At 46.3% G+C, this 25273-nt stretch overlaps 1 protein-coding gene across 3 annotated transcripts in view; it reads left to right on the top strand.

Annotated features, from left to right (window-relative positions):
• WDR31 (WD repeat domain 31) overlaps window positions 1–22108 on the top strand; it is a 26391-nt gene extending 4283 nt beyond the window's left edge. Inside the window, exons 2-9 of one of the 3 annotated variants that reach the window (XM_019540548.1) lie at window positions 8403–8532; window positions 10662–10736; window positions 12420–12564; window positions 12651–12751; window positions 14229–14296; window positions 15262–15403; window positions 16519–16681; window positions 20536–22108. In XM_019540548.1, coding sequence (XP_019396093.1) covers window positions 8403–8532; window positions 10662–10736; window positions 12420–12564; window positions 12651–12751; window positions 14229–14296; window positions 15262–15403; window positions 16519–16681; window positions 20536–20696 — 985 coding nt within the window. In that variant the 3' untranslated portion in view covers window positions 20697–22108. Of the gene's footprint in view, window positions 1–8402; window positions 8533–10661; window positions 10757–12419; window positions 12565–12650; window positions 12752–14228; window positions 14297–15261; window positions 15404–16518; window positions 16682–20535 lie in introns of all 3 variants that reach the window. The other 2 variants (XM_019540550.1, XM_019540549.1) reach the window with 2 other exon arrangements.
• Window positions 22109–25273: the final 3165 nt, after the last annotated feature.

Genomic DNA, 25273 nt, shown 5'->3' with positions numbered 1-25273 from the left:
AATCTTTTTTTCTGAGCAGTAGGTCTCAACAGTGGGCTTAAAATATTCAGTAAACCATGTTGTAAACAGATGTGCTGTCATCAGGCTTTGTTGTTCCATTTATAGAGCACAGGCAGAGTAGATTTAGCATAATTCTTAAGGGCCCTAGGATTTTCGGAATGGTAAATGAGCACAAACCTTCAACTTGTAAAAAACACAATATCTGCGAAGCGCAATAAAGCGAAGCGCAATAAAACGAGGTATGCCCGTATATCTTGTCCACTACTTTTTCCGCATCCACAGAGCCAGTTATCTTATCATTGAAAGCAATCAGGTTGGTGATGCATAACTTGTCCTTGGCTGTTCCTAATCACCTTCTTCTCCTCCAGGTGCTTAGAAATGGATTATTTAAGGACCTGCTCCATGACTTTTTGGGGGATTGATGTGAGGCTGACTGATCTGTAGTTCTTTGGATCCTTTTTCCCTTTCTTAAAGATGGGCACTATATTTGCCCTTTTCCAATCATCTGGGGCCTCCCCCAGTTGCCATAAGTTTTCAAAGGTAATGGCCAGCATCTCTGCAGTCACATTAGCCAACTCCCTCAGCACTCTCAGATGTATTGTATCCAGCCCCATTGACTTACACATGTTCAGCTTTTCTAATTATTTCCTAACCTTTTCTTTCCCCACTGAGGGCTGCTCACTTTCTCCCCAAACAGTGCTCCTGATGCAGTAGTTTGGAAGCTGAACATACCTGTGAAGACTAAGGTTAAAAAGGCATTGAGTACTACAGCCTTTTCATCATCATCTGTCACTAGATTGCCTGCCCCATTCAGTAAGGGACCCACACTTTCCCTGACCTTCCTCTTGTTGCTGACATACTTGTAGAAACCCTTCTTGTACCCTGCGCATCCCTTGCTAGCTGCAACTCCATTTGCGCTTTGGCCTTTCTGATTTCCTCCCTGGATGTCAGAACAATATTCTTACACTCCTCCCTAGTCCAAGCTTCCACTTCTTGTAAGCTTCCTTTTTGCAGTTAAGCTCACCAAAAAGTACTCTACTAAACCAAACTGGTCACCTGCCATAGTTGCTAGTCTTCCTGCACATCAGGATGGCTTGTTCCTGCACCTTCAGTAAGGTTTCTTTAAAATACCACCAGCTCTCCTGGACTCCTCTCCCCCTGAGACTGGCCTCCCAGGGGATCCCGCCCATCAGTTTCTTGAGGGAGTCAAAGTCTGTTTTTCTGAAGTTCAAGATCCTTATTCTGCTGCTCTCCTTTCTTCCTTTTGTCAGGATCCTGAACTCAGTCATTTCATGGTCACTGCTGCCCAACCTGCCATCCACTTCTACATCCCCCACCAATTCTTCCCTGTTTGAGCAGCAGGTCAAAAGCAGCATGGCCCTTAAAGTGCCTGTGCACTGCTGTATTGCTCTCCCAGCAGATGCTGGGGTGATTGAAGTCCCCCATGAGAACCAGGGTCTGTGATTGGGAAACTTCCGCTAATTTTCTGAAGAAAGCCTCATCTCAGGTCCCAGCTCTGGTGAAAGATGTGCAGGTGAAAACCTGCTGCACCCCTTGAGCCCAGGGACCCCCAGGAGAGACCCCTGGACCCCTGATGAGCCCCGGCCTGCCTGCAGGTAAGCAGGGGCACATGGTGGGAGGGACATAGCCAGCTGGGAGGTGGCTGAGTGGAGCCGAGGAGGGTCACATCCCACCCGGCTCCTACTTGGCCTAGCCCCACAAGGAGCCTCGTGAACAGGCACACTTCTGGGCCCGGCGCATGAGTTAGCATGGGAGTTTGAGCGGGAGGGCCTGAGGTCCTGCCAGTGCACCTGAGGGAAGGCAGTCCCAGCTGTAGCCAGCCTTCCAGCGGCACCATTCAGATGGGCGCATGCCACACCCCAAGGGTCCCTTTGGGGTCTGTGGTCCCCTCCGCCTCAGAGATCTCCACCCAGACAGAGCCCACGGTTCTGGGCTCCACGTGGACGGAGCCCCTGGTCCTCGGCTGCAGGGCTGCCTGACATTTTTTCAGGCTCGGGGGTCCAGGAGCATGGCCACCTCCCCATGTGGGGTCTGCTCCCTTTTGGGGTCTCTGGCACGCTGGCTGGAGGAGCTCCAAGCCGCAGTCCAGAGACTGCATGCCATCAGGGACTGTGAGCAGGAGATCAACTCCTACTCCCAGGCCCTTCTCCCCCGGGAGCCAGAGTGTAGACCATGGTCTCCTTCCAGGACAAGGGAGAACTCAGGGACTTCCCCTTCTGTCCAGCCATGGGGTTGGACCAAGGTGTCAAGAGCCCCAAGGCCCGCCGCACCAAGGCCCCTGCCCCGCTGGAGCTTTGCAATAGTTATGAACCTCTTGCAGCCCCAGCAGAGCCTGCCAAGCTGCCAGCTCCTGCAGGCAACACAGACGATACTGTAGCTACCACCCCCACTCTCCCTAAGACAGAACGCAAAGTGTTTGTCATGGGAGACTCCTTCCTGAGGGGGACTGAGGGGGCAACCTGCCACCCCGACCCCTTAGCCCGGGAAGTCTGCTGCTTCCCAGGAGCCCGTATCCGAGACATTGCGGAGAGGATCCCTGAAATCCTCCAGCCCACTGACCACTACCCTATGCTCCTTATCCATGTGGGCATGAATGACATGGCTCAGAGCAATCCCAGCCAGGTCATGAGGCACTAGAGGGATTTGGGAGTGGGGCTTAAGGGGTTGGGGGCTCATGTGGTGTTTTTCTCGATCCTCCCAGTTTTGGGCTACGGGCTGAGGAGGGAGAGGAGGATCCACATAGTCAACCAAAGACTGCGGCGCTGGTGTCAGCGGGAAGGCTTTGGCTTCCACAACTATAGTCCACTCTTTGGCGAGAGAGGCAGTGAACTGCTGGGAAGGGACGGCCTCCACCTCTCTACCCTGGGGAGAAGGCTCTTCTCAGCCAGACTGGCTGACCTGCTCCACTGGGCTTTAAACTAAACCTGCTGGGGGATGGGGGGACTTCCCCCACTGCTGGCCCACTGAGCAACCCCAGCAGGCCAAGGCATTTAAGGGAGCCCACCCCTGCCCAAGCCCTGGAATGATCTGTAGGCAAGGCAAGATCCCACAAGGGGACACTTTCCTGGCTGTACATAAATGCCAGGAGCTTGGGGAATAAGCAGGAGGAACTTGTCCTCCTGCTAAACGTAAATAATTATGATATCATAGGGATAACGGAGACCTGGTATGACTCCACCCATGACTGGACCACAGGTATAGATGGCTATACCCTGTACAGGAGGGATTGAGGGACAAAAGGGCCAAGGGTGTAGCTCTCTATGTCAAGGAAAGCTATGCATTCTTGCAAGCTAACATTGGCACCCAGGGTGGATGACTGGAGACCCTCTGGGTTAAAATCCATGGCTCAGGGGACACAATGGTGGGAGTCTACTGCAGACCCCCTACCCAGGGTCAAGAGCTTGACCAGGAGTTCACTAGGGAATTGGCTGAGGCTGCACGCTCCCAGTGCTTGGTTGTCATGGGAGACTTCAACTACCTAGGCATCTTGTGGGAAGAGCGCTTGGCCAAATCTGAGCGGTCGCTAAGCTTTCTCTCATGCGTGGATTTCATAGCTTTCATAAACATTAGGGCTGAAAGGGACTCAGAAGATCATCGAGTCTAGCCCCCTGCCTGAAGGGCAGGAAGTCAGCTGGGGTCATAGGATGCCAGCAAGGTAAGCATCCAATTTACTCTTGAAGGTGTTCAATGTAGGTGCTTGAACCATCTCCGATGGCAGGCTGTTCCAGACCTTGGAGGCTCGGACAGTAAAGAAATTCTTCCTTATGTCCAGCCTGAAATGGTTTTGCAGTAGTTTATAACCTTTCAACCTCGTCATCCCTTGGGGCGCTCTGGTGAACAAATGTTCTCCCAGAAACTGGTGGTCACCCCTAATAAACTTATAGGTGGCCATCAGATCACCCCTGAGCTTGTGCTTTTCTGGACTAAAGAGCCCCATGGCTCTCAGCCTGTCATCGTAAGGTCTAAGGATGAGCTCTGACGCAAGAAGTCTACGGGCTGACAAGAGGTAAAGCACTGCTCAACCTTGTACTGGCAACTGGGGATGACCTAATCAGCGACCTAATGATCGAAGGGAAGCTGGGTGACAGTGACCATGAGCTGATCATCTTCACCGTCCTCTGTAAAGCTGCAAGTTGGTCAGCAATACAGAAGTCCTCGACTTCAGGAAAGCTGACTTTGACAAGCTCTGGAGGCTTGTCAGTGAGGCCCTAAAGGACCACAACCCAAAGGGGAGGGGAGTTCAGGACGAGTGGTTGCCCCTCAAGGGAGTGATCCTGGATGCACAAGCAAAGTCTATTACATCTCGGAGGAAATGCGGCAAAAGGGCACAGCCTCCTTGGCTCTGCAGGGAACTAGTGGACCTCCTGCATCTAAAAAGAAAGACTTACAAAGGATGGACGACTGGATCCACCTCCAAGGAGGAATACTCTGCACTGGTCCGGACCTCCAGGAAGCAAACGAGGAAAGCCTGCGACTGAACTCCAAGTGGCTATAAGTATCAAGTATCAAGGACAATAAAAAGTCCTTTTTCAGATATGTGCGGAGCTGGAGGAAAAGCAAGGGCAACATTGGACCCCTGCTAAACCAGATGGGACAACTGAGAACTGACACTGAGGAAAAAGCCAACTTGCTAAATGGGTACTTTGCGTTGGTTTTTCACCAAACCCATGGGACACCCCTGCCCATTACAGAACAGGGAGTCCCGGGTGAGGGTGATTCCATACCTGCCATCAGTGCTGACCTTGTGAGGGAACATCTTGGGAGGCTGGACACGTTCAAGTCAGCCAGCTCTGACCGTTTACACCCCAGGGTACTCAAGGAGTTGGCTAGCATCATAGCTTGGCCACTGGCTCAGATCTTCCAGAGCTTCTGGTGCTCTGGTGTAGTGCCTGAAGATTGGAAGAAGGCCAATGTTGTGCCTATCTTCAAGAAAGGGAGGAAAGTGGATCTGGCAAACTATGGGCCCATCAGCTTGACCTCTATCCCGGGGAAGGTCTTACAAAAGATCATCAAAGAGGCCATTCTTAACAGACTGGGTGATGGCAACATCCTGAGGGATAGCCAGCACGGGTTTGTTGTGGGTAGGTCTTGCTTGGCCAATCTTACTTCCTTTTATGACCAGGTGACCTATCACCTGGACAAGGGAGAGGAGATTGATGTTGTATATCTTGACATTAAAAAAGCCCATGATCACTTCTTAGCAAAACTGGCCAATTGTGCCCTCACCGTGATCCACTGGCTGGGGAATTGGCTCCGTGGTTGGATCCAGAGGGTGGTGGTTGATGGAAGTCAATTGTCATGGTACCCTGTGACCAGTGGGGTCCCTCAAGGCTCTGTCCTTGGGTCTGTACTTTTCAATATCTTCATTAATGATGGTGGACATTGGTATCAGAAGCGGACTGGCCAATTTCACCGATGACACCAAACTTTGTGGTAAAGTGTCCATACCTGAGGACAGGAGGGTGATCCAGGCTGACCTTGACAGGCTCAGGAAATGGGTGGATAAGTACCTGATGGTGTTTAACACCAAAAAATGCAAGGTTCTCCATCTTGGGAAGAAAAACCTGCAGCATCATTATAGGCTCGGCAGTGCTATGCTGGCTAGCACTATGGACGAAAGAGACTTGGGGGTCATGATTGACCACAGGATGAACATGAGCCTGCAATGCGATGCTGTGGCTAGTAAAGTGAGCAAAATGCTGACTTGCATCCATAGATGCTTCTCAAGCAAATCCCAGGACATCATTCTCCCATTATACTTGTACTTGGCCTTGGTGAGGCCACAGCTGGAGTACTGTATCCAGTTTTGGGCTCCACAATTCAAAAATTATGTGGAGAAGATTGTGAGAGTCCAGAGGAGAACCATGCACATAATCAGAGGTCAGGAAAACAGACCTTATGATGAGAGGCTGAGAGCTATGGGACTCTTTAGCCTGGAAAAGCGCAGGCTCAGGGGTGATGTGGTAGCCACCTATAAGTTTATCAGGGGTGCTCACTAGGATCTGGGGGAACGTTTGTTCACCAGAGCGCCCCAAGGGATGACAAGATCCAACAGTCACAAACTCCTCCATGACTGTTTCAGGCTGGACACAAGGAAGAACTTCTTCACTGTCCGAGTCCCCAAGGTTTAGAATAGCCTGCCACCAGAGGTGGTTCAAGCACCTACTTTGAACGCCTTCAAGAGACATTTGGATGTGTATCTTGCTGGGATCCTATGACCCCTGTTGACTTCCTGCCCTGGGGTAGGTGGCTGGACTCGATCTTCCAAGGTCCCTTCCAGCCCTAGTGTCTATGAAATCTATGAAGTCTACCTCATCCCCCTGGTCTGGTGGTCTATAGCACACACTCATCACGACATCACCCTTGTTGCTTTCCTCTCTAGCCTTAACCCAGAGACTTTCCAGATGCCTGTCTCCAGTTTCATACTGCAGCCTTGAGCAATCATGAAGCTCTTTTACATACAGTGCAACTCTCTTCCTTTTCTCCCCTCCCTGTCCTTCCTGAACAGTTTGTACCCATCCATGACAGTGCTCCAGCCATGCGAGCTCCCACCAAGTCTCTGTTATTTCAGTCGTATCATAGTTCCTTGACTGTGTGAAGACTTCCAATTCTTCCTCTTTGTTTCCCAGGTTCTGTGCATTCATGAGGTAACTAGCCAGTTGCCCTACTTTCTCAGGAAGAATGGGAATGCCGCCCCTGTTACCTCTCCTCCTTGTGTTTCCTCCATGTCTCCTGCTTCCCCCCTTACCTCAGGGCTTTGGTCTCCATCCACCCAGAGAACCTAGCTTAAAGCCCTCCTCACTAGGTTAGCAAGCCTGTCTGCAAAGATGCTCTTCCCTCTCTCCGTCAGGTGGATCCCATCTCTTCCTAGCAATCTGTCTTCTTGGAACAACATCCCGTGGTCGAAGAAGCTGAATCTCTGCTGACGACACCACCTGTGCAAGCATGCATTGATCTGCAGGATGCATCTGCTCTTGCCTGAGCCCTTCCCTTTGACCAGAAGGATCGAGAACATTATCCCTGCCCCTATCCCCTTCACCCTTGCACCCAGAATCCTGTAGTCACTCTTGATTTGCTCAGGGTCACTCCTGGCAGTATCATTGGTGCCCACATGGATGAGCAGCATGGGGTAGTATAGTCAGAGGGTTGGACGAGTCTCGGTAATCCTTCTGTGACATCTTGGATCCAGGCTTGGGACAAGCAGACCTCCCGGGACAACAGGTCAGACCAGCAGATGGATCCCTCCATCCCCAGCAGAAGGGAGCCTCCAACCACTACTACGCATCCATCTGATGGCAAAAAGAGGGATTTCCTCAGGGGTTAGCAATATGATAGGAGTCATAAATTTAGTTTAGTAAAAGAGGATGCCAGTCCTAGGACTACTGCTGAGTGGTCATAGCAGTGCCAGCAACCTATGTATAGGGATCTGTCCTTTGTTCCTGAAGTGAGGACATTGCTGTGGTGCAAACTGTTTGTGGCGAAAAAGGGGGGCATTTCACCATCCCTACTGGAGGGAAGGTGAGATGCCATGGTAGAAAGGGTGCCTATTTATGCAGAGGAGAAACGGTAAACAGCCTAGCCGAAATCTAGCATGCCTCTCAGATAGAAGGACCTTAATAGTCTGAGTGAGTGGCTTGCATGCTTCTCCCCGCAGAGAAGAGGTTTAAATCTATCTTTCTTCATGAACAGAGAGATGATAGTAATGGCCCCAGGCTGGAGATAAGCTAAAGGCACAGAGCAGCAGAAAATAGAATAGTAATGCTATGGTTAAGCAATCTGAGAGCAAAACCCTTCTTATCTGCTAGAACAATAATCCAAAATAGGGCTGGGAAGGACCTTGATAAACCATGTCTTGTTCAAATGTAGAACAAAATGTTCAGATGTAGAATCATCTCTGTCTAACTAATGCCAGATAAATGTTTGCTATTCCATAGTCTCTCTAGGTATTTGTTCCAGTGTTTAACCACCCTCAGAATTAAGATGTTCTTTCTAGTATCTAACTTGGTTGAGTTAGAACATTACCTAACGCACCTGTGTGAGGACATTTTGACATCTCACCACTATCTAAGAGTGGATGGGAATAACTCTGAGTGTTTAAAAATTACAGATGTTGGAGACCTTTCAAACTACATCTGGTCCAGGGAACAAATGCATGTCCTTATGGGACCAGTCTCTGAATTTGCTGCAGCTTAGTGTTGGCCTGCTTACCTCTAGCATCTGCAAATACAGCATTTGTCTAGAAAAGAAGGTGCTGCTACCCTTCAAAATTCAGTCTAATTTGACACGCTGTTGAGTGTTTTTTGAGGTGGGGATGTATGTATGATAACTTCTGTGTAACATTTACTAAAATTCACACTACTGTGTCTCTTCCTCATTGGCAGGGCTGGTGGTTACATGGAAGAGAACAGTCCTGTTAAAGCTATTCAGCAATACAGCCCAGCTCACACTGATGCGGTTACTTCTGTGGCTGCTCTGAAATCAGACCTGTGTGTGTCAGGAGGAAAGGATAAGGTGGGGAGCACATCAACATCCTCAGAGAACAAATAAATACAAATGGATACAAAGGAAGTACAGGGTCAGCTCTCTAATTCAAATTGACCTTATGGATGCTACCATGTAGACATCACAACCTAAAATATAAGTATCTTGCTTGTGGAGGCAATCCAGATAGTGAGGGTTTAGGTGCAAGACTTCCTGTATAATGAATTGGACCTATGCATCTCCTAAGGGGGTCCAGGTCTCATAGACATTCAGCAGGAAATGCTATGTGCAGAGGTATGTCTCAGCACCTGTTCCTCCTCAGGGTTTAGGCATCTGATTCAGGGCTGCAGAGGAGCCACTTGTGCCATCAGAATCTGGACTGCTCAGGACAAGTCTACACTTGATATTAGTGTGACAAAATAAACTCTGGCACTGTTTGCACCAGAGTTTATTGCTCCTACATGCAGTGTTTGCACATGCACCTGGGACCACAGCACATTGAGCCAGGGAGGAGCAGCTCCGGTTGGCAGGGGACCCGGTGGTCAGCTTGCCAGCCTGTGGCTGCTCCAACGCAACTCAAGAGGCTGAAGAGAAGCTGGCTAGGGCACAAGGGTGCTAAAGTGTGGAGCTGGTCAGCATGCAGCCCTCACACTGAAGCACCCTCGTGCCCCAGCCAGCCCCATCACTGTCTATGTGTGTATTTCTCTGCATGTAACTACTGCGCTGTAGGATAATACTTGTGTCAGGCAGTACTGTCCTCCAGTGGATTTAGTTAATTTACTAAAGCCTAATAGTGCCACATGTGTAGATGGTGATGCTTTACTGCGAAGCTAATTAGTCAGCACCCTCAGAGAAGAAACTGCTGCCTGAACCATAACACCAGTTACCAGCATCAGATTTTGGTAGATAGTGCAAACACTATGTGTTCACTCTTGAATATGGGTGGAAGTCCACTTTTTGCCCAGTAGCCTGGTGGTTAGCGTACTTGTCCCACATCCTCCACTTCTCATACTGCCTCCTGGCCTGGGCACCTGGGACTTTCTACAACTCAGACATGCAGTCAGTCTCTTTTTAAAAACTGTCTAACTAGAGAAAGCCCACAGACATGAAGCTACCTAGATAAAACCCAAACTGGTGGCATAGGAGACAGGCAGGGGGTGGGCAAAGGTCATGAATGAGGAGTCAACAACAGTCTTCCAAAAAAAACCCCAGTCTTAGTGAGAGAATATCACAAGCTATTTCTTAAAAATGGGGAGAGAAGGACACTACTCTCAAGGGTTGAGAAAGCAATCCTCTTAGAAATGCAACGCTAAAATCACACAAATGCAGGTGACATGAATTGGCATTCCAGCTTTTGGATCCTAGCTACAGCTGCCTCTATTGCATTTTTTCTCGATCTGAAGAAGTTTAGAAGACTTTTCAAAATCAAGCCTGGCTTTATTGCTCTCATAGACAAGTAGTGCTTTTCTGTATCTTTTAATATCAAGGTAAAATTTGATGGAGTGGTAGATTCTCTGGCAATTTTCAGGTCATAGTTGGATACCTTCCTGAAAAACATTTTAGTCAAATACAAGTTATTTGGCTCAATACAGGGTAACTGGGGAGATTTTATAGTTCTTGTCATACAGAAGGTCAGAGTAGATGATCTAATTGCTTCTTTTGTCCTTAAAAATCAATACACCTTGATGTGTTTTATACTGTAAAAGAAAAGCTTCTGAGAAGGGATCTAAAAATCACTGTTGTATTTCAAGACCAAAAGAATAATTTATTACCTGAGGCTTGGAACCAAGGCTGTATGCTTTGATATTTATGTTTTGTTGCTGAGGCTTGTCTTGCTTTATTGACAGTTTATATTGTCACTGCAACCCTAAGGTATAAATCCAGCTTCAAGGATATGTTGCTTGGTCGTATCTTAGTCTAGAAAATTCCCTTATTTCAACAGATGTGTACATTTTCAATCTACCACTGCTATTTTTTTCCTGGTTCTTTGAGTACATCCTTCCTTAGTGCACTTTATCAATAGTCCTAATCTCTTTGTTAGGAAAAGCTATTTGCCTGAAAGAAACCAGAGCTATTTTAACTTGCAGACCAGTGTGAATAACTTCAGTTACTACACAACTTTGTCTATGCTGAATTAGTCTAAATGGTTCTTTCTCTAGACTGTCGTCATATACAACTGGAGATCAGGAGCTGTGTTGAAGAGGTTCCTTGGACATGAACGTGAGGTGACCAAGGTACATAGCAGACTTAACAGGTGAAGCTCAAGTCTTATGTGACTACTGGAATCTCTAACATCTGTCAGAGACTGAGGAATCAAGAGATACTTGTGGTGGTTCATCATCTCCAGCAGGCATGACTTTTCTCAGGCAGAAAGAAAGATGTGGAGAATCACTGGGGCTAGATGCTTAGTTTTCAATAATCCCTGATTGATGATTTTGAGACCCTGTAGTTTATTTAAAGAAATGCTGAGTGCTCACAGCTGCAGCTGAAGTCAATGGGAGCTGTGCTTTAAACATAAATGAAGCCCAATTTATTACTGAGTACTCTAAAAACTCTCGTCCTAGAATACCAAATTGAACACCAAAAATTAATGGATATTTTTACCATAATTTCTTAGTGCCTCTGGTCCCCACCTATAAAATAAGAATGATATTGCCCATTCCCTTCTTTAAAGGGTGGTAAAGATGAATTGTTAATTAATTACATCATGGATTCCACAGAAGTGTTCCTGTTTGGGACCGCCATTCTTTGCACAGTCTCTCTGACTACTCCTTAAAACCAGCTCAGGCATAGCTTCCAGTGGAGGTGAGCTTACGGCTCATTGGACTGAGGCCAGACCTTAGATCACATGATCCTTCCTTGTCTCTAGGGCCTCATCAGTGAGCTTCAACTGGCTAGGACCCTCCTGCAGGAAGGGAAGGAGGGCAACTTGAATTGAAATGCAGCACAGCAGGCAGCCTTTCTCAAAGAAGACCACATTTATTGGCTATCTGCAGTACAGCAGACAGAGTCCTGGTGTCACAGTGACTATGCTATGCCTAAATAGAGCCCCTGTCGGCAGGAAGAATTGGCCTTTGGAGCTGTGTCCTTTTTGGTTCATGACATCTTTCTGTGTCCTAGAATGCAAGTTGTGACTCCCTTTTTAAGCCAGTTTCTCGTGCTTGACTTCTTCCATCTGCTTCCTAGGCACTAGTCCTTGAAGGATATCACCAGTCATTACCACTTACACTGAATGGCTCATCATCCTTAGGAAGAATTCCTGATGGCCCACTATTAGCCACAGCCATTAGTAAAGAAACCAACATCTCACCTTCTTCCCACCGTCTCCTAGTCCAGGTTGAAAGTTAACCCGTTCTTTCACAGCACATAACAGCATTCAATCAAGTCAGGAAAATGGAAGCATGCACAGCTATGATAGAAAGCTTACAAAAGAATATCACATCCTGTCACAAAGTGTGTTCCATGAGCATCATGGAACAGCCTATAATAAATTAGTCTTAAGAGTAAGGTTTGATGTGTGTAGTAAATAAGATGTAGAGGCCACACATTGAACAGTGAGGAGAAAACAAAACCTTCATCATTGCTTCTGAATTGAACACCTGTGCACTGAATGATGCAGGGTCTTGTGGCAAAGTGGCCTGTGATTGTGTTATATATCCTCATGCTTACGTAGAAGGAGGCTACACTTTGGGGATGCTATTGGCCAGAACACGCAGCAAGTTTGGTTCATGGAAGTGCAGTCATTGCTCTGAATTGCATAGCCCAGAGTTTTTGGTGCATAACCTGAGCTTTGCAGGTGAGCATATAGCTTCAGAGGAATTTCCAGCCCTGGTACTATTGCAGACTTGCTGTGCTTATCTTATGAAGTTCACCTGATCAAATAATCAAAACCTTCTTTTCCACACTGTTCTGTGCAGGTTGCCTGTGTCTTTGAATCAAACAGATTCTTCAGTGCATCCCGTGACAAGACAGTGATGATGTGGGAATTGTCTGGGAACTCAGGGCCAAGCCAACACTTCCCAGGACATGACTTGGTTGTAACTGGACTAGCTGTGAGCCCAGGTGGGGAAAAGCTGCCTCCTGCTTCCAGTGATTATCCAAATTCTGCTTTTGCCCTCCTTTTTTACATAAGCTCATTGTGATTGTAGATGCTTCACAGCTATGCACAGGCTCCCGAGATAACACCATTTGCAAATGGGACATAGAGACCGGGGAGTGCCTGTGCAGAACTGCCATCTCCAGGAATCTGGTAAGAGTCCTGAGCATAGTTTAGCCCCAGACTGCAGCTACCTTCCCACTGGCTCATGGTGCATGTTAAACTATGCAAAGAGGAAGCTATTTATACTGCTAGTCTGCATTATGTAAACCTGAGGTGCCCAGTTTTCCTTTGAAGCTCATGGAGACCAGGCCTCCTGGTAGGCTAGCCTTGTTCCCAAAGGAGACAAGAAGCTCCAGCTGCATAAAGACTCTGCAAGATGCATTTCATTTCAACAAAGGTCCAAACTCAGGATCTCCCAGCTGGCCAAATCTGAAACAGCTGGGAGTAGCTAACAAAGAATGGCCCTCCAGAGGCCGTTGTGATTGGAGTTGCTGGGTCCATGTCACCAAATACCCAATTTGCATGACCTGGGCTTGTTTGAAGGCTGTCTGTTAAAGAAGGCTAGTGGATAAGTGAGCACAAAGGCTGTATGTCTGTCATCTCTGCCCTTCCAGTAATGAGCAGGGCACAGCTCCCAAGCCCATGAGACATCTGTTCTGTGTGCATTGCAGTTTCACTCCCCAGTGCTTTCAGTCTGGCCACTCCTGCCAGCCTCAAATTCTCTTTGGGAAACCCTGTATTGCAAGTGTAACAGAATTATTGACTGAAGGACAGAGGCTGCAGTTTTAGAGAACACTGGGTGCATCTACATGTGTGCTTTAATGAGCAGTAGCTTATTTTACTGTGTATTAAAGCATCACAGCAAAAACAGTGCTAATATGCTAATGCGCAGTAGAATTAGTCTTTTGTGCATTAAGTGTCACTAAAAAGCATTTGCTTTTGCTACTATGCATTAGAGTAGCCTAATGAGCCTTTATATAGTACCTCATATTCGAAATACTAAACTTAATGTGCAGTAGCAAAAGTGCATTAAGGAACGTGTAGATGTGCCCACTGGGTCAAAAGTGGTCTAAAGTAAGTAGGTGTTACAGCTACAGGAGAATCTGGAACAAATTTAAACGTCAAAAATAGTGAGCAAACTGAAAGTGGCCTGGGTATTCCAGACAATAAGAAGGGTCCCTACCCCATAATGCTAAGTAGACAGTGCAGAATAGGAGGAGAGAGAGAGGATATTATGCTGTTCCAATGTAATCCTAGCCCATTTGCACAACTCTTCCTATCAGCCTCTTCTAGCATATGTGAGATCCATGCATGTGCACACTTCTTTAATACTCCGTTACCTATCTTCTCCCAGGCTTAGACTCTTGTTTGATCTGTCTTAATGAAGATCCTTTCCCTCACAGCACTTTCCCAATCTCCTAATAGCCTACAGGCACTGCACCTACAAGCACCCCTGTCCCAGGCAGAGGAGCTACACTGTTGGGTCCAGAGAAACCTTTGTCCATCCCTCTTTGCTGTAGACAAGATCACTCAGAACTGGACTAGGGCACCACAGTACATTTATGGGCAGGAATTAGTTTGAGCTTTATGCATGGGCAGGTTTCTAATTATTCTTCCCCTTTCACAGGTAACACACCTGTGCTGGGTTCCTGGAGAGCCTTACATCATCCAGACATCAGAGGATAAACTGATAAGGTAAATCCTATCAGTGGTGATCAATGACAGATCTGTTGTTAATTAGACCTTTTGGTGGGATGGTAGCTGCTGGTGGCCTGAAGCTGTGAGACCTCTCATTTGTGCTCAACTGTCTAGGTAGCTCCATGCCTCTCTGCCATGCACCATGACTATCTGTGGGGCCTTTATACCTCTTTCTATGGACAGCATTCCCAAGGTTGTCATTCCTTACACCTGCTCCCTTGCAGGACAGGGCATCACTGCCCTTGGCTAGTCTCACAGCCATATTGAGGGGACACTTGCATATGTATTCTGTCATTAACACTGAAAATTGGAAGATGGAGAACTTCCTATTTGGAAGCTACATTACAAACTAAAATGGAAGCGGCCTTGGAAGTCCTTTCCAAGTGGCTGTGATGTAACCTGCCTTAGAAGCCTAATTACATCAAGGGGGCAGTGGAGGGAGGCAGCTATAGATGGCAGAAGGAGAAAGGGACTGAACAAAAGCTGTAGGTCAAAGTAAGCAGGAAAGGCTGTCGTGGTTGTTTAATATTGCATCAGCCCCTGCTAGGGGATCCAGCTGAGATGGGGGCTTGCTGTGCTAAGCACTATACAAATCAGTCTACAATAAGTGGCAGCCTCACCCCAAAGAGCCTGCAGTCTTGGAGACTAGATCTGAAGGGAGGAAATGACTGTCACTTGGGAGGAAGGAAGAGTTCACACCCAAGGGGCACCACAGGAGGCAAGAAAATCATTAGACTCAGCCAGAGCAAAGGCCAAGAGTGGAAGAGTCCAGGAAAACCCAAGGTAGAGGAGTGGACAGAAGAGGCCAGGCTAAGAGTGTGGAGGGATCGAGTGCTTCATATCACCACAGTGATGCATCAAATTAGACCCTTCTTGTTCTTTTCAGATTCTGCCTTAGGAACTGGCCAGGTTTTTAACTGTGTCATTAGCTTGGCTTTCCTTGATTTTGTTATTCCTTCCAGAATGTGGGATAGTCGGGAACTGCAGGTGGCACACACCTTCCCTGGAAAGCAGCATATTCAGACCTACTGTGATGTGAGCCACGATGGGCGATACTGCATCAGCAGCAGTAATGGCTTTGCCGGCGAGGGTTGTGAAGCAACGGTGAGTTTGCTAGCTGAACAGCACAGTGCTGCTTGCCCTCTTCCTTTTAAAAACACAGCTGGCACAGCTGGCTGGCAGCAGGGTTCACAGTGTTCACATCAGCATACTAGGAGCTGTACTGCCAGGTAGAACAGCTTTCACATTGCATTAGCCTCCACACTGGCGTTACCTGCTAAAACCTGCTGTCTAGGTCTCTCTACTTTTTTACATCTCTTCCTTCTTTTGGAATAAGAAGTACTCTGCCTTTATCTCAGTTTCATCTCAGTTCTAGAACAAATGTGAAGTGCTTAGCAGGAAGCACACCAGACAGGTTACTTCCTATCGGACTTTGCAATCTAAAGACCCAGTTCTGCAAAATGTAAACATATGTATAACTCGCTGCACGTGAGTGCTCTCAGTGGCTTTGTCAGAATTCCTCAGGGCAGACATCTATAAACACTGGCAGGACAGACAGCCTTCACAGGGACCCCAGTCAGGAACAGAGAAAGAAAAACACAAATGAGATATGTGAGCACCTGGCTGTGAGTGCTTGCTGCATCAAATACGGTAGAAGTCCATAACCCCTATCTAAATTGATAATAATTTTGTGAAAAGAAAAGTCATCCCCTTAGACACTGAAGTTCTTCTAAGGAGAAGTTCTAGATTCTAGAGTCTAAAACCAAATATTGATCCCCGCTTAAGGGTGTGGCAAAATCACTGTTGCATTCGTTTGATCCAGGATCTGGCTGTACAGTCTCATGACTGCTCTGAGTTAATGGGAATTGTGTGGCTAAGTACTTGTACCTGGGGCATGTGGAATTTGCCATTCAGAGTCATCTTGAGCAGGGAATAAGAGAGAAAGCCAGCAACCCACCAAATCAAGGACTGAGGAATGAGATGGATATATGTGATGCTGTCTGCCAAACATTGAAGAGGATGGGAAAGCAGAGGAACAAGCTGAAACATCTCTGTGATAATTTCTGACTACAGGGGCAGATTTGGGACGGCAAAAAGATTATTTAACAATGTAACAATGTGTTTTTCTTTATAAAGCCCCCTATTTTGTTATTCAATAATTATAATAATAGCTGTGGAGCAGCTGGAGGCTGGAATACTTTGTGTCTCTTCCCTTGCAGCTCTGGGACCTCCGGCAGACTAGAAACCGAGTACGCGAATACAAAGGGCATTTCCAAACCATTGCATCATGCATCTTCCTTCCAAAGAGTCTGGGTCTGACCCCAGTCATTGCTACTTCCTCACATGACTGCATGGTGAAGATCTGGAACCAGGATACTGGAGGTGACTTGCAGGGAACTACATGGTCCATGAATGTAACCACAAGACCTTCAAACTTCCTTTCTTATTCCTTGATCTCTTAAGGATGGGGATGGGCTATTGAGCCTTGAACTGAAATGCAGCCTGTGTAGGTTGTGACTGGAATAAGCTTACCAAATAGTTGGATATCCTGGTGGACCCTGTTTAGTTTCTGTATCACAAATATATAAAGCCCTTTCAAGTTTGTCACATTGCAGCAGACTTCTATCCTGTTTAAAGTGACAGGACATTATTAAGGGTGAAGTTCTTTGTATGTGACCAAGTTCAGCAGCAAGGGGGCAAGTAGGGGTGAAATAACAGCTGTGGGGAAGTTCCAGGGAATTCAGTTGTAGAGAGCTGTGATTCCACTTTGGGACCTGCTGGGCCTTGTGACCAAATGCTCACTGGGTGCACCTACATGTGACTCTACGTTTGCCTCAGTTGTCCATATACTACTATGCATTGGTCATTTATCCAACAGCTGTAGCGACACACTATGGCGACATAGCATCGGGAGTCAAACCATAATGCTGCAGCTCCATTGCCATAGCAATGTGCTCCATCACTATAGTGCGTTGCTACAGTGATGTTGCAGCTAAAAATAAACATGCGCTGCCAGCACAGCGCAATGCAGGCTGTTACTGCGCCATCATTTAGTACTTCTTTTTAGGAAGTACTAAGTGATGGCGCAGTAACAATGAGGTCATAGGGGCATGTGTAGATACGCCCACTGTCAACATGATGGATGATCTCATGTAGTTCCTCAGTTGGGAATTAAAGGCATTATAGGGTTAATCCCCACCAAATTCACAGGGTACAGTAAAGGTTACAGTCTCTGAGCAGAGTGAAGAGTACAGGCCTGCCAAGCACTGTTCTGCCGGCAGGCTTGTGTTACAGGGCTGCTTATCTCTCATTCCACGTACACGGAGCTGCTTGGGAAACAGTTGAAGTTTAGAGTCTGTAACCATATCCAGTACAAACAATTATCATAGGACACTTTTGTTCATTAAATGTCCCTCTCTCAAAACAGCACAGTAGTTTACAGTGTTAGGGAAAGGGAAGATTTTTTAATATTCCATAGATACGTTTTTTCCTCTGTGTTATTCTATACTCGGGTTTTATAACCCAGTCTATGTCTGTCATTGCATGTTGGGATGATCGTGGTATTGGCAAATCACCTGTTCTTTGGCCAGTTGCCAGAACACCTTGATCACATTTTAGCTTAATCTAGATGAAATTTAATTTTCTAAGCCATTTTGAGATTTAACTAGATGCAGATTCCTGTCAAATATGCTTCTCCTTCTAACCCAGCATGGAGTTGACAGTGGCCGTGTCTACACAAGCAGTGGCCTGTGCAGTTGTTACTGTGCAGTCATTTAGTATTTGCATAAGCCAATACTAAATAACGGTGCAGTAACCATAGTTTATTGTGCAGTAGTGTCCCCGCTCCCTTTTTTTCAGACAGTACTGCACAGTACTGTTGCATCACGGTCAGTGCCCATCAACGCTACTGCGCAGTAGCTCATTGTTACTGTACAGTAGTGTCTCATGTAGATGTGCCCAGTGTTACATAAATATTGGCATATTATTCTCTGCTGGATAATAGAATCAGTGTCTTCAGAAGAGAAGCAAACAAAATGCTCTATGCAACTCTGGAGACTGAATCCCTTTGTATTTCATATTTCAGAATCTCAAAGTGCACCTTCAGTGTAACACATCCAGTATAAACAAGGGTTTCCAAAGACTCTCTGACTGCTAACAGTTCACCTACACATCCCCTGTAGGGAAATCCTAGCAGTGAGAATAACATGAAGCCAAAGCCAACCTAGCAGTATCCTGGCTATACAGGGCACCCTGAAAGTGCCTATGCCATCTCCCAACCAGAACTCAGTCTGAATCCATAATAAACCACAGTCCATTGCTGCACTAGCTTTCATAATATATAAACCACTTGTAAAATTGTGCATTGTTTATTATTTCTATTGTGGTAGTATCTAGGATATCCCATCATGAACTAGGACTCTACCGTGTTAAGTTCTCTACAAATACAGAACAAAACAGAGTGCACTTGATCATGTTGATGTGTTTTGTATATACGGGGTACATCTCCATGTGCACTTTACTACAGCATTGACTAATTAGCTCCTCAGTAAAGCATCACCATCTACATGTGTGCTGATATTAGGGCACAGTAAATTAATTAACTCTGCTGTTAACACTATCCCTGACAGTACTATCTATCTTATGGCAGAGTTCTTAACTCTGCTGAAACACATGTGTAGGTGGTGACAGGAGTTGGCTAGAGCACTAGGGTGCTGAAGTGTGGGGGCTGCCTGCCATCTAGCTCCACACTTTAGCATCCTAATGCCCCAGCCAGCCTCTCCGCCACCCAGTGTTGTCATCCCTGGGCTTCCTGCCAGCTCAGGGCTGCTCCACCCTGACTCAAACTGCTTTGCTCCTAGGGACATGTGCAGACTCTGTGCCCAGGAGCAGCTGACTTCAGCACAAACCTTGCCAGAGTTTATCGTCACCTTAATGGCACATGTAGATGCACCCACACTGTGGGAATCACTGCCAGGGTTATTGTCATGGCAGGAAGATACTACAAATGCTCCAGAAAACACAGGCCTTTAGGTCTTCTCACTATGTACGGGCTGCAAGTCTCCATATAAAATTCATAGATACACCTGGTGCTAGAACCTCCTGAGCTTTGGGAGTAAGCTTGTTCTAATACCCCAGTACTGACAGAACAGTATACTTTCCAGCCTTTGAGAAACAGTAATGCTTTTATTAATTTAAGTCAAATGTAGTGGTGATAAAGAAATGAGGAGGAAGTATTCTGGGAATGTTAATTCAGGTTAGCCCCTGGAAAGGCATTAACTCAGTATGTAAGTGATATCAAGAGTGTTTTGTTGTAACATCCATTCACCTGACTGAGCATGATTGTAGCTGAGATCTGGCTGATTAAAATCCAGTAGTAATGCAGTAATAGGATGGCTGGCTGTGCTTTTCATTGAGATGAATGTCTGGACTGTATCTCTTTGTGTTGGGAACTCCCAGAAAGGAAAATGTAAGCAAAGGAACCAAGCAAAACAAGTAATACTGTAGTTTAGTCCCCTCAACAGACAAATAATGTCATAAACTCTTAAGAAAATAAGGCCTGCAGGAAGTCAGCTAGTCCAACCCCAACTCAAAATAGGATCATACCTGTCTGAACCATTTCAGACAAGCGTTTATCTAACCTTCTCTTAAAAACTTCCAAGGATGGAAATTCCATAGCCAGGAAGAACTACCTGACTGTGGAGAGATAAGGTGAGGTTGGCTCTAATCTGCTGGACCACTGCATCATTTAAATGTTCAGCTCTTAGTGGACACAGCTCATGTGCCCCTGACTGTGCAGTTGTTACTGCGCAGTCATTTAGTACAAAATGCTAAAGCAAGTACTAAATGATTGTGCACCATTACTGCGCAGTCCTGGCAGTGCCTGGGTCATTTCTAACCCTACTCCACAGTGCTTTGTTGCTGCCGTGCAGTAGCTCAGTGTCACGGCTTTTGCCCGCCAATGCTATGTCACCATAGCAACAAGGTACAGCATCATAGCTTATTGCTACGGTGACGTAGTGTCTTATGTAGATGCACCCAGTGTGTGCAGAAGCACATCACTGTAGAACTGCATTCTGCTTGTAGAGGGCAACTTAGGAAAAGCTCCTTTGTTTCCTCCAGGTAGCTATCGGTTCTTGTCCTGCTGGTGATGATTAACTTCTGAATGGCAGCAATGAACATCTGAATGCAGGGATGAAGAATTCTGCTAACTGATGACTTCTCTGTTCCCTCCCCAGCTTGCCTGACCACCTTGTGCCTTGAAGGATCTGGGCCCCTGGCTTCCCTGGCAGTCTGCGACAGCTCCGCTCTCCTCTGTGCCAGCTTTAACTCAGGAATTCACTTGCTCAGAATAAATAGCGCAAAGGGCCTGGAACTCCAAGAAGCGGCCAAATTCTGATTTGCAGAGACCTTCCCTGAAGAAGGCTATGTGGCAGGTCAAAGGCTGGAGACTCCTGTCTGCTTAAGAAGGGTTCTGAGTCACTTCCAAGATTTACTGATCAGTCACCTGTAAGGGGACTTCATTAATTTAGCCCCCAGCAGCAACAATGTAAAGCAAATGCAGAAGTGGCAGGACTGGTCAGGTTCAGTTTCTGAGGTGACAGCTGCTACCTTTTCAAAGCCAAACTGTAGATGCATTTAGGCCAATTCTTAAGTTTAAAAGAGCTTGGCACAAATTACAGAAAACTACTTGTAAGTCTATTGCAAGGTTAGGGAACAAGACACATAAGCTAAGACTGTACTAAAATAAGCTAACTACCTATGTGGAACTCTGTTCCTTAGAAGGAATTTTGCTCTGCCCTCTGTGGTGGTATGGAGTTGATGTCATGTGGAGACACCACTCCTAGCTTCATCCAATTCCTTCATTCATTATCCTTTTCCAAGAAATGTGTATAAGGAATTACATGAGTTTGGTTGGTCAGCTCGAAGGAGAAACTACAGTAACGTCTCTCTTATCTAATTGGTTTTAAATCAGCATCTCCATTCTGTACCCCAGGGGCCACACTAGCTTGGAGTCTGGCTCACTACACAGTACCGTGAAAGAGTAGGGACTCTGGGGTATGAATACTGTGTACCATACTGACCCTTTGAGGGACAAAGGGACTATTATGTTACTCTCAGGTTAGAAGCAGAGTGCTGTGCTATGAAGCGGCAAAGCTCTCTGTATAAACCTGGAAACCACCTTCTGGCTTCAGGATTTAGAATGAGCTGCTTGTTTCTGGAGGTATCAGTAACTGACTAAATGAATGAACAATGCAGCATTGAGAAGTGCCAAGGCATTGGGTTAGGAAAGTTCAACCCATTTTTTATTGATCATATTCATTGTACTGTTTAGTGCAGCTAAATATGGTGCCACAGAAACCTTAGGCTTGGGGAGAATACTTGTGTTGTATGAACTCGATGTTTTAAATGTAGGGAAGAGAAATTTTTGGTGACAGGGACTTCATCCTCTTTCGTGACATGAGGGGCACCCTATAAGAAAAGAGTTCAGAGATACCCATACCTTCCAGGTAACAGGGATTTGCAGAAAGAGGCCTACTGGGCTGTCCAGCGATCACCAGGCTTGCCAGGTACAAGGCAGCCCTTTTTTCCTATATGATACCGAGCACCAGAGCCTGACTGTTTTCCCAGTATAATGACAACCAGCTCTCAGAAGTACTTATGCTGTCTTTTTCCTGGTGACTTATTCCTGGTGGCTTAATGTGAGGTTCAGATTGGTCTCTGGAAAGGAGAGCTCATGCAGATGTTCTGTCATACAGAAGTAGGGCTGGGAGAGACCTCCAGAGGTCACCTAGTCCATTCCCCTGCCTGAGGCAGGATCACCCCTGTCCAAACCATCCCATACAAACCATAATCTAAACTCTACATAAGATTACCCTCAGCTTTGACACAATATAGACTTAGCATCCTAACCTGCCACAAGTAAAGCAGGGGAACCATGGCAGCCAATGTCCTGCTGCTATAAATTATACCCAATATACTCTCAAGAGATCCTGGGCAGAAGGCCATCCCCCCTGCTATAGAGGAAGGCAAAATCCCCCACAATCCATACCAATCTGACCATGAGTTAAATTCCTTCCTGACCCCAAAGATTGTGATCGGGCTGACCCTGAGCATACAGTCACTGAAATTGCTAGTAGGTTTCTCCATTGTGGCGGCTGCTGCCTCATGTAGATGACACCAGGTAGTCAACTGGAATAGATGCAGAGTCTCCGTGTTCACTAACAACAGAAAGATCCCTTGTCTGCTACAGCTCCTGCCATGTTCCTGTCTGACAGGGCTGCCAACTAGCTATGAAACTGTGGTTAGCGATACCACCCATGTGGGGTGAGATTGTGAACTGTGGTCACTTGGCCAAAAAAGGCTAACTACAGTGGCTGATGACAGGAGAAGGTCTTCCTTCTTTGTGGCATTGGAGGAGAGTACATATCAAATTGTGCCACTTTTCGCATCCTCCATCCTGAATAGTCCCCTAGAGATGTCCCTCCTCTATATAGCCACTTTGTTGGTTTTGTGCCTAGAGGCTAAGCTCTCCAAACAGTTTTGAGCAAGCTTCCAAGAAACCTAGGCTCTCTTATGCGATGGGCAGCCTAACTACAGGGGTTGCCACTAGCTTCCTCCCCTTTCATGACTCCCAGGCCTGGTACCTGAGTAACTTAATGCTTGCGGCCAAGTCTCTGAGCATTGTGCTCTGCAGTGGTCTAATGCAATGGGCATTTCTTTGGCTCACTCCAAGGTAGCTGCGGTTATTAGGTAGAGCTGCTGGCTCTGCTTTGGATTCAGGGCACTTTTCACATGAGATTATTCCTGAGCCAATCTTTTTTTTTTTTTAATTTCCTGTGATGAAAATAGGTGCTTTGTGCATAATGGTTTTATATGTGTATTTACAAATAATGTGAGAGTATGTCTGTCTTCCATTAAATCTGTCTGTGGCATTTTTTCTCCTCTCTTTGGTAGAAATCTGAGTTAAAATACCCATGCACTTCTGTCTCAGTAATAATTTGACATCTTTTCACTTACAGCACAATTAAAGAGCCTTTCTGAAAGGTACCTCTGACCTGTATAAAACTATACACCCCCTGGTTCTTTGTGAATAGCCAGATGATACTCCAGGCACATGCTTCGTTTAAGGTTTGCTTGCAGTGCCACTGGGATCCTGTGTCTAGTGTGTCTAATAACCTTAAGGATCCTATCAGTATGTCTGCTGTCTGCAAGCTGACAGTGATGCAGCAGGGCGGTGTAGAGGAAACAACCCTCATATTTAACTTGTGGCAACCCTACACTGTTCTGGAAGCTGGGGTGTGATCTGGAGGAGTTGTTTGTTATTGGGATGGACAGTGAAGTGTTTCTGGCTTGTTGTAGTGCAGAAAGGTCATATTGGAGACCTAATGTTTGAGGGGCCAATTGCTCTACATGTTAATCTGGGAAAAACAGCACTTCCTTCTGTGTGATGCAGAGGGGACAGTGGTTAGCTAAAGCAAAGATGAAAGTGAAAAGAAAAGCCCCTCAGAAGCCAGCCTGTTGGGTGCAACTCAGTGGGATTTGGGCTTTTCACATCACTGCTAATGCCCTACATCAGTGGTCTCCAAAGTGGGGTGCGCACACCCCACGTGGTACGCAAGACAATCCATTGGGGTGCAGGAAGAAAATATTAGAACTTCTATTTATATTAATATAAATATATTGGGGGGGGTGCTCAAAAATTTTTACTGATAGGGGTGCACGATCAAAAAAATTTGGAGACCACTGCCCTGCATGATGCACCTTATTCACCAGCCACCCCCAGATCCAGTCTCTCTATTTAGTGGAAGCTAACGCTGGCTACCTGAGATGGAGGGTACAGGCACTTCATACAAATGCTGCCATCTGTCCCCTGGCATCTGCACTACTCTACTTTTGATAGGTTAGAGTCTGCATCAAGACCATAACATTTCAGCCAAATGTTTCTCCAATAATCTGTACTTTCAGAAAAGGTTTGTAACAATAGTTGCTCTTACTGGCCCTTTAAATGCTCTCCTTTCCGCCCCGATGTTCCTTGAGAGGGTTTGTATCTGCCTTCTTGCAATTACCATGTTCTGTGATTGCCTCAGCCACCACCTCCTCCACACCCAACTAGATATCTCCCACCTGCCTTGCACCCTTCCTGGGCAATGACCTTTGAAACAGTCCTGATGGATGTTAACACTTTTCTTGGTTCTTTCCTCTCTCTTGGTTTATCCCATCAAGTTTCTTTTTATCCTTCCAGCCCAGAGTATCTCTCTACTGAAACGCAATACTTTTCCCTGTGGTGTTACCTCTTCTTTCTGTAACATCCTACAACAGGCAGATTTACAGTAGGAGAGAATTGGAGCTACAGAGCAGGAACTTGCAGGGTTAGAGACATTTTTTTTCTGTGCCATCTTTTTGGACTCCAACCCAATAGCTACACTGAGTTCAAAAGTAGCTGTGTGCTTAGCGCCCTTCTCTTGGTCTTTTATATCTCCTTTGCTTTGGCAGCTGCTTCTTCGTTGAATTGGATCTATGGGAACATACAGTGGGTGGCCAGAAGGACATGTTCTGTCCAGTCATGCACTCGTCTGAAATCTGTTTATATGCTCTGAATTACTATGTATGTTCCACTCAGGTTTAAACTGTCCTCTTCATTTGGTGTAGTTCTTAGGGATGCTGTAGATGTACTACTAAAACCTGTTCTGACACCAGTTTGTAAAAGGAAAAAACTAGCATACTTGGTCTCTGTCTTTTTCTAGATGACTTTAGGGACATAGAGGCACATTCACTTGCAACAGTTGCAAATCATTGGCATGCTGTGATGTATCAAACTTATTAGGTTAGATAATCTCCTGAAAGGGACCAATTTTGCAATGCCATGATGGTACTTAACATGTACTAAACTGCTTTAACATTCATTTGCCTGCATTCTAACTGCACTAAGTAAGCATTAAGTTGAACATGTAACACCCCCCAGTAGAATATTTC

Source organism: Crocodylus porosus, unplaced genomic scaffold, assembly GCF_001723895.1.
Source record: "Crocodylus porosus isolate Cpor-Errol unplaced genomic scaffold, CroPor_comp1, whole genome shotgun sequence".
NCBI classification, from domain to species: domain Eukaryota; kingdom Metazoa; phylum Chordata; order Crocodylia; family Crocodylidae; genus Crocodylus; species Crocodylus porosus.
The sequence above is the reverse complement of the archived record's forward strand: the minus strand, read 5'-3'. Positions and strand labels throughout refer to the sequence as shown.